This window comes from Desmodus rotundus, chromosome 8 (assembly GCF_022682495.2).
Source record: "Desmodus rotundus isolate HL8 chromosome 8, HLdesRot8A.1, whole genome shotgun sequence".
NCBI lineage: Eukaryota > Metazoa > Chordata > Mammalia > Chiroptera > Phyllostomidae > Desmodus > Desmodus rotundus.
The window spans coordinates 38,603,811-38,612,524 of record NC_071394.1 but is presented as its reverse complement, the minus strand read 5'-3'; the positions used below and the strand labels follow the sequence as shown (position 1 = coordinate 38,612,524).

The window sequence follows — 8,714 nt, the reverse complement described above, 5'->3', positions numbered from 1 at the left end:
TGGGGGCTAAACTCTCCTACTTTGGGTGCTAGACAAAGCAGTCCAAACTAATCCAAATGCCTCTGTTGACATTAGAGCAGAAAATGACAAAAATACTGTTAAGATTAATCTGGTAGATTAGAGTGTGACTACTCCAGAAGTTAACTGCAGCCAATTTCTGGCTGATAGACATGATTCTGTGGCCCAACTAGTGTTTCAAGGGTCTGGAATAGTCACAAAGTCCAGGAGGTCGGCATTGTGCAAAGCCCACAATCCATGTGAGGAAAAGGCAGTTTCCCTCTTTAGACAGGCCAGGTGTTCTCCAGTGCTTTCCTATGTTATGGCCTAACCAGCCTTAATTCTTTCATGTACCTAACTTTTCTGGTCCCCAAACAGAGTTTCTGACTGCTAACAGACTCTGCTTAGTTAAGACACTAGATATGATTCAGACAAAAGAATCTGGACTGGAATGGTGGTGTTAGGATGCACAGCCAAGGGACCTAAGACACGGGATGCCTTGTGAGGGAGTCTCAGAAGCCAGACTGCTGGGTCTGACTCTCAGCTTCACCACTGACTAGCTCTGTCACCTGGAACTAACGACTTACTTAATTTCTCTGAGTCATTTTTCCCCATCCACGTAACGGCATATCATAGTGGTTCAGGATTAAATGAGTAAATATTAGCACAGTGCCTGGCACAGGATTAGTCGTTTGTTTATAATATAAGCATGCCTACCACAAGCTTGGTTCTAAGAGAAATCAGACTTTACATTTCATACAGCAAAGGTAAGGGAGCTATGAAAGATGACGACAGTACAATGGAGATGTAAAAGTTACATAACCAAAATCTTCACAATGGATTCATTCTTCAGTGGACAACATTGAGATAAAAATCAAACAGTTGAGAACTATGCCTCAAAAAGTCCCTCTGATTGGATATAAAAAGATGAGGAGTCAGATAAAAGTATGATGAGAAAGGTACAGTGTCTCACTTGAGAATCAAGGACAAACAGAGAATCATGTCAAACTTTCAGTAACAATAATTCCATCTTACACTCGCAAATTTTTAGTTTTCAAATTACTTATGATGGATTCTAATAATGACCCATGAAGTAGAGGAATAATCTTCAGTTTACTAATGAAGAAAAACCTTAGAGATAAATTACTACCTAAGATTGAATAGCTAGTAAGTTATAAATAGGAAATCAAAACCACTACTATATATATAAAATAATCTCCTATAACAATTCTATAAGAATCAGGATATTATAAGTTAATCTTGCCCTGGCTTGTGTGGCTCTGTGCATTGAATACCGGTTCGATTCGCAGTCAGGGCACATGCCTGGGTTGTGGGCGGGTCCCCAGTTGGGGTGTGCAAGAGGCAACCACACACTGATGTTTCTCTCACACATCAATGTTTCTCTCCCTCCCTTCTACTCTCTAAAGATAAATAAGTAAAACTTTTTAAAAAGTTAGTCTTAACCTCATTCAATGCAGCAAGTATTATGACCTTCTATCACTGTTTAAAAAATGAAAACCAAATGACAAAATGAAAAAATAAATTGAATAAATCAGAAATAAAGAAGGAAAAAAGGGACAATCTGATGTTTTTCATATGAGCCGACATTAATCAGTACCTTCTACTTACTTTTAGTGATTGAAAACAAATTCTTCATTCATTCTCCTAAAAAAAATATTTGAGTGCTTGCTACTAGTCAGGTATAGCCACAGACCATCTCAGTTGTCCAAGAGCTAAGGAGGGAAGAGTCACTGGTAAATACAATTTCAATCTAATGTGAAAAAGGCTACAATGAGTACATGTAAGAGGACAGCTGATCCAAACCCAGGGGATGGGGGGAGGCAGATATAGTGCTGGCAAGAAGATGAACAGAAGATGCATGGGAATTAGTTGGGTAACGCACCTACTGGGAGCTAGGAGAAGGTCCCAGGCAGTGTAGATACAAACAGGCTTAAGAGTAATCTATAATGCTTATAGCACAAAAATGCAATATCCATTCAATTTTAATTGTTACATTTTATTATTTTACAATATAATTCAAAAAATGCCGTAACAGTTGGCTTAACTGCTCTATAAGACCTGGAAACAAAAGAACACATATAATTAGAACACACAAATACCAAGCTATAATACCTACTTGTATTGAACCATTGCTACCAAAGCGATGTCGTTTTTTAAATAAGCAGATGTGTGGCAATGCAAAATAAAACACAAGCTTGTTAAAACAGAACAGTAAACTTTGCTTTAATGGCTATAGAAAGGAGGTGGTTTTGTTTTCTTTTTTCAACATGTCTGGTTCTGGCAGCAAGTTGTATTATGCATTTAAAGCAATACATGCCCTGAGAGCTTGTATTTTCATTTGTGCGTGTCGCCTGAATCAGAGCCCAGACATGTGAAAAAAAAATGTCATTCTCAACACCCTCGATATGCCTCCCTCCAGAAGGTCACAACGTTCATGAACTCAAGATTCTTGCTGGTGAAGCATTTTACAATATTTTTTCTCCAGTAACACTGGATGCTTTTAATTTTCTCTAAAAAAGAAGCAATGAAAATGCAAGAAAACCCTCCAGGGTCCAATTTTCACTTCACATTCTCCAAGTAGTAAACAGCAGCTCTACATGTAGATGAAAAAGAATTTCAATGTTTTCCCATTAGTTTTTAATTGTATGGGCATTAACATTTATTTGGATTTAGTTGGATTTCTGAAAGGAACATTTTAGTTGCCAAATATTTCAGCAACACAATAAAGCATTATATATATATAATTAGCACTTATCTACAAAAAAAATATACGTATATGTATTTATATTTATATTTATTTATCTTACCTTCACTGAAGTTCTTTTTTTCTGGCTGGACATGAGAAACAAGATTAAGTAGACCACTGCTGGCTTTATTTCTTTGTAAGTATTAATTTGAGTCTTTTTTCCATTCAATTCGACGCCAAGTTCATAATAAAGTCACAAAGGCAATACAAGGAAACACCTACTGAATAGGCACCTGCCAAGCAATCCACGTGTTATGGTTCGACTCTACCAAATGGCACTACGGCATTATAGGCATCCAATTTTTGTTTTCTTTTTCGAGTTTGTCAGTTCTCTACTATTTTCTTTTCTAACAGAAGACAGCGTGTAATCGCAAGATAAGGCCTACCGACAACTGCTCGCATTATATAGTGGATGTAACTCTCAAGAGCTCGTACAAACCAAACAGAACAGCAGTCAAACAACATTTGGTCCTATTCAGTCTCACTAGCACTTTGCCGACATACATGTTTCCCTTTTTTCGAATGATTTTGTTACTCTTATCAAAATGACAACAAATAAGATTGCGAAGATTTTGTAGAACTGTATTTTTAGGGGACTGCTACATTCAAATGAATATATTTTAATTCACAAAATGTCATTAGTAATGACCTTTCCATATACATGGTTGGCAAAATAAAAAAAAAAAAGGCACAAAAGGGGGATAATTAGAAATGTAAGTATCTTTCATGAAGAAAAGCAGAGAAAAATGTTCAGTAATTCATGCACCACTTGAGCTAAAACAAAAACTTCTCTTCAGATAGGTCCTGAGGCTTCAGGAGAAAATGAGTTTTCCTAATCAAGTGCTTCATAGAAAATAAAACGTGAAGCTGCACATATTGATGTTTGGTTTAATTGTGGACCCATGTTTTTTAAAAGTGAGGCAATTTAAACAAAGGAAAACAAAACCAAAATACCTTCATAAACAAAGCAACTCCACCTGTAGCCTGTCATTTTTACCACTTAGTGGGGCAAAATGTCCAATAAAATGTAAAATGCAGCATACGCAATCATGTAATCTAAAAACTTTTCATGATAACTTATTGCAAATTGCACTTGACAGTTCACCACAACAATGGAAAACTGGCCCCTTGTTCATTCACACAGTCCTTGCGCCCCAAAGTGAAGTCACCAGTAAAACGATCTGGATAGAAAGTTTGCAGCTGTGCTCAGCCAGCTAGCCCCACCCTCTGGGTGGGAGCCGACCCGGGACACCGCTTTATCCTGCTCCTTCGTGGGGCTCTCATCCTCAGGCAGGTAGTCGGGCAGCTCTGTGTTCTGTTCTACCTCCACAGCCATATCCTGGAATGGGACCAGCATCTGACACAGAGAACACGTGAAGAGTCATGGCAAAATCAACATAATTGATAGATATATGTCAAATGGAAAAGTCAACTTTCTTCTTATTCTAATCACCACAGTATTTATGTTCAGGGGCTATATTCCTTTGAAAATGTTCCTCTTACATGAAGGTAGGCCCAATTGCTGAGCACTGTGTAAGCACATAAAGGCAGAACCACACACGAATAAATGTGCAACTTCTATTTGAAGATGATGGAGTTAGGCTGAAAAGGGAAAGGAGATTAAGAAGTACAAACTTCCAGTTACAAAGGCAGTCATGGGGAGGTAACGTACAGCTTAGGGAGTGGAGTCAGTAACATCTGAATGACTATGCACGGTGACAAACGGTTATCAGACTTACTGTGAGGACCACTTTGTGAAGTACATGAACGCTGAATCACTGTGTTGTACCCCTGGCACTAACATAGTACTGTTTATCAACTGTGATTAAAAATAAATTGTAAAAATTTAAAAATAAACAAAAGTACGTATCTGGCTACTGGGTGGGCTTCTGGAGGGCCAGTGAACCTCCTTATCCATGGCAACACGAATGGGCTGACACCATACAGGTTCATTCCCCTATCACAAAGATAATGGAAAGCAAGGGGCAAAGATTCCCAATATATATATTTGCCCAAAAGTAGGACTGGACTTTTATTTTTCAGACTGGCAAAACTAACTAAGGTTAGAAAGTATTTAAAAACCAAAGCAACGAAGCCACATCTCCTCTATTTCCATGTATCAGCAAAACATCACCACTGAAAAGAAAGAAGAGTCTGAAATTCAGAAAATATAAGATATAAAAACAGACTAAAATCCACAAAAGTTCTTTCTCTATTTCTAAAAGAGTTAACTGTTAACCAAGAAACATTGAGATAATGTGATCCAACCACATTCCTATATACTTTGCAACTATTAGTCTAGAAATAATGGCAATGTGCTAGCCATAAAGAACAACCAGGAGTCACAGTTAGGTATAAGGAAACTATATAGCCCTGGCTGGTGTGGCTCACTTGGCTGGAGGTTGGAGCGTCGTCCCGTAAACCGAAGGGTCGTGGGTTCGGTTCCTGGTTAGGGCATATACCTGAGTTGGGAGTTTGGCCCTGGTTGGGGCATGGAGAGGCAACCAATCAATGTTTCTCACACTGATGTTTCACTCCCTCCCTTCCCCTCTCTCTAAAATCAATAAGCATGTCCTCAGGTGAGGATAAAAAAAAATTTTTTTTTTAAGAAAATAAAACTATATAAGGCTTTTACCTCTTCTCCACTTTCACTTTTCACAACTTGTTGAGCCTTCATAACCTTGGTTGATGCTATTGCTGATGCCAAAGCCTAGGCCAGAATAAAAAGGGACAAATTTTAAAACTGATTTGTTACCTGAAACCTCAAGCACATCTAGGCATTTAAAATACTAACCTCTGCTTTCAAATCTGAACGGATTCGCACCACACATCTTTGAACAGCCATTTGAAAAGTAAAGCTAATAACGCCTTTAATTTTTAACAAAGCCTCTTCACACAGATTTCTCCGAGACTGAAAAAGTAAAAGCAAATTGGCATTAAAATTGGCAAAATAATAAGAGGGAATAAATCAACTGAAACCACACTGAACGAGTCATCACATTTGGGCAGAGATGGGGCACCATGGAGAACAGATGCCCCTATTTCGGTTCCACCATCTCATATGTGAGGGCATGGGAGAGTGGTGCTTAGTCAAGTTCACTAAATTTTATAAGATCAACAGAAGAGTAATCCCTACTAGACTGTTTCTAAGCTTCATTACTAATATTTAGTTTTAATTATTTTAACAAGAACTTAGCTGATGTTAATTTAAATCTTAAAGCAAAGAGAAATAGTGCTGGAAAGCAGAGGCTCCTCCTGCTCAAGAGTGAGCAAAGTGTAGTCCGCCCACTGTTTCTGTAAATAAAGTTTTACTGGACCATCATGTCTGAGGCTAGTTTCATTCTACAGCAGAGTTAGTAGTTGTAAGAGACCATGTGCCCTGCAAAACCTATAATATTTACTGTCTGGCCTTTTAAAGAACAGGTTTCCTGACCCCTGCTGTCGCTTAGAAACTTCTAGGGACAAATTCTAATAAACTAAAGTTAGAATTAGTGAGCACTCAGTGTTTGACCCACTATTTTCGAAAGCACTTGGTATTTATAAATATCACTGCATTCCTCATTAATGGCATTCTCAGTGGGCACCCACTGCATTCTCAAGGGTTATCAATATCCTCCTTTTGGTTCTCATTTTCCTCTGACAGCACAATATAACTAACATACACTTTTCAATGCTTCTTTGACTCCTAATAATGTACTACCCTGGTCGTCTACTTACACCACTGATCATTCCATCTCTGTCTCATCTTACTCCAAGGTCCAATGTTTAAAACCAAGAGATTTTCCTTCTACTTTGTCCTTAGTAGACCATTTTCATCACTTCTGCATAAGCACAGACATATTCCAATATGATTTAATTTTCATTTGTCTACAGGTATACCTACTTAGATATCAAGTAGTCACCTCAAAGACAAAATCCAAAGAGAAAACAGAATAAAAAATAACTAGTTTCTCCTCATCCCTCCCTCTACCTCCAGCCGGACATCAAGTCACCACCTGAACTTCCCTATTTCTGTACTGAGACCAGATTCTCATTCAGGACTTCTGAGGGGGCAGGAATCTGCAAATGAGCCCTAGTCTCTGAATCATATCCTAAGAAGCACTGCCTTCAAATTACCTGATTCATTCTTCTCTTCTATTAAATAAAATCAGTCTTTCACACTTATTCCCACATCTCCCTATTTACCCTTGCAATCTCCCTATTTAAACCACTTTTTCACTACTCGTTACTACATTTCAGTACCGCTCAGGCAAGGACCTGGCATACAGAGGTGCGTGGCAGGGTACAGACCCACAGGGGCTCATCTGCTGCACTGTTTCTGACTCTTCTCTACTGCCTCCTGGGTTCTGTAAGGCCCCTTTACGGGATTGGTCGCCAAAGATCCATGTTTCTCTCTTCCACATATTCAACACCATGTAAACTTAAAAGTGAAGAAAAGTTTACATAGCATATACAACATCAAAGTTAATATACTACAAGTCTAACCTGATTCCTTATTTTAAATGTGAGAAAAGCAAAACATAGAAAAGTTAAACAACCTGCCTAGCTTCCGACAACAGTCTGACATAAATTCCAACTATATGTGACAGTGAGAAACCAGATTCATGAGGCCCATTCATCTTTATTTTGACACAAATTAACACATTTGCAACAGGCAAAGCCTGGGGGTTGCAGAGGGGTGGAAAACCCAATTTCAACATTTGATCTCAAGGATGGGCTATTTGCAGGTAAACATGAGTTCTTCAACAGAGCAAACAGGATCAAGAATTAGCCAGGGAGGATGAATAACCTCTGACCTCTAAATTGAAAACAGGGTCAAGATTAGGTTGAGAGAATCTTAAATAGATGAAGTTAGAATTTGGGCAGGGAGATAGATGAGCCAAGGTTAACTCTGGCAATGAATAGAAGAGTCTGTTAGTGGGGTGTGTGTGTGCCTCAATACATTTAAAAGGGTTGAAATCATACGCTATATGAAATGAAATTAGAAATCATTAACAGAAGAACATTTGGAAAATTCAGAAATATATGGAAACTGAACAACAAACTCCTGAATAACCAAGGAGATCACAAGAGAAATTAAAGAATGAAATGAAAACAGCACATATTAAATCTATGGGATGGAGAGAAAACAGTGCTTAGAAGGAACTTTATAGCTATAATAACTACATTGAAATGTAAGAAGTTCTCAAATCAATAACCTAACATTCTATTCTAAGAAACAAGGAAAGAAGAGTGACTAAACCCAAAGCAAACAGAAGGAAGGAGATAATTAAGATTAAAGCAGAGGAAAAAAGAAATAGAGAATTGGCAGGGGGCGGCGGAGGGGGGGCGCGTTTAAAAAAATCAATAAACCCAAAAGTTGTTTCTTTGAAAAGATCAACAAAATTGATAAACCTTTAGCTAGACTGACCAAGAAAAAGAGAAACATGATTCAAATTACTAAAATCTGGAATAAAAGAGGGTATATTATGACTAACCTTACCAAAACAAAAGGATTATAAGCTAACACTGTGAATAATTAATTATATGCCAACCATTAGATAACCTCAATGAAATGGACAAGTACCTAGAAAGACAAAACTACTAAAACTGACTCAAGAAAAAAAAAAAGAAAATGTAAACAGACCTGTAACAAGAGACTGAATTAATAATCAGAAAACTTCCCACAAAGAAAAGCCCAGGACCAATGGCTTCGCTGGTGAATTTTACCAAATGTTTAAGAGAAGAATTAACACCAATCCTTCACAAACTCATCATGGTACTTTCCACCTCATTTTATGAAGACAGTATGACCCTGATACCAAAACCAGAAAAAAGCACAGGAAAACAAATTATAAATTAGTATCTTATGTGAAACAAATGCAAAATGCCTCAATGATGCACCAGCAAACTGAATCCAGAGGCATATTAAAAAGATTATACATCATGACCAATTGAAATTTACCCTAGG

At 37.8% G+C, this 8,714-nt stretch overlaps 1 protein-coding gene across 3 annotated transcripts in view; it reads right to left on the bottom strand.

Annotated features, from left to right (window-relative positions):
• Positions 1 to 3,325: 3,325 nt before the first annotated feature.
• The window catches only part of ARMC1 (armadillo repeat containing 1), a 30,433-nt gene continuing 25,044 nt past the window's right edge, over positions 3,326 to 8,714 (bottom strand). For all 3 annotated transcript variants that reach the window (XM_045181514.2, XM_045181513.3, XM_024572164.3), the window contains 3 exons: positions 5,559 to 5,675; positions 5,400 to 5,474; positions 3,326 to 4,121 (listed from right to left, as the gene is read on the bottom strand). In XM_045181514.2, coding sequence (XP_045037449.1) covers positions 3,930 to 4,121; positions 5,400 to 5,474; positions 5,559 to 5,675 — 384 coding nt within the window. In that variant the 3' untranslated portion in view covers positions 3,326 to 3,929. The remainder of the gene's footprint in view (positions 4,122 to 5,399; positions 5,475 to 5,558; positions 5,676 to 8,714) is intronic.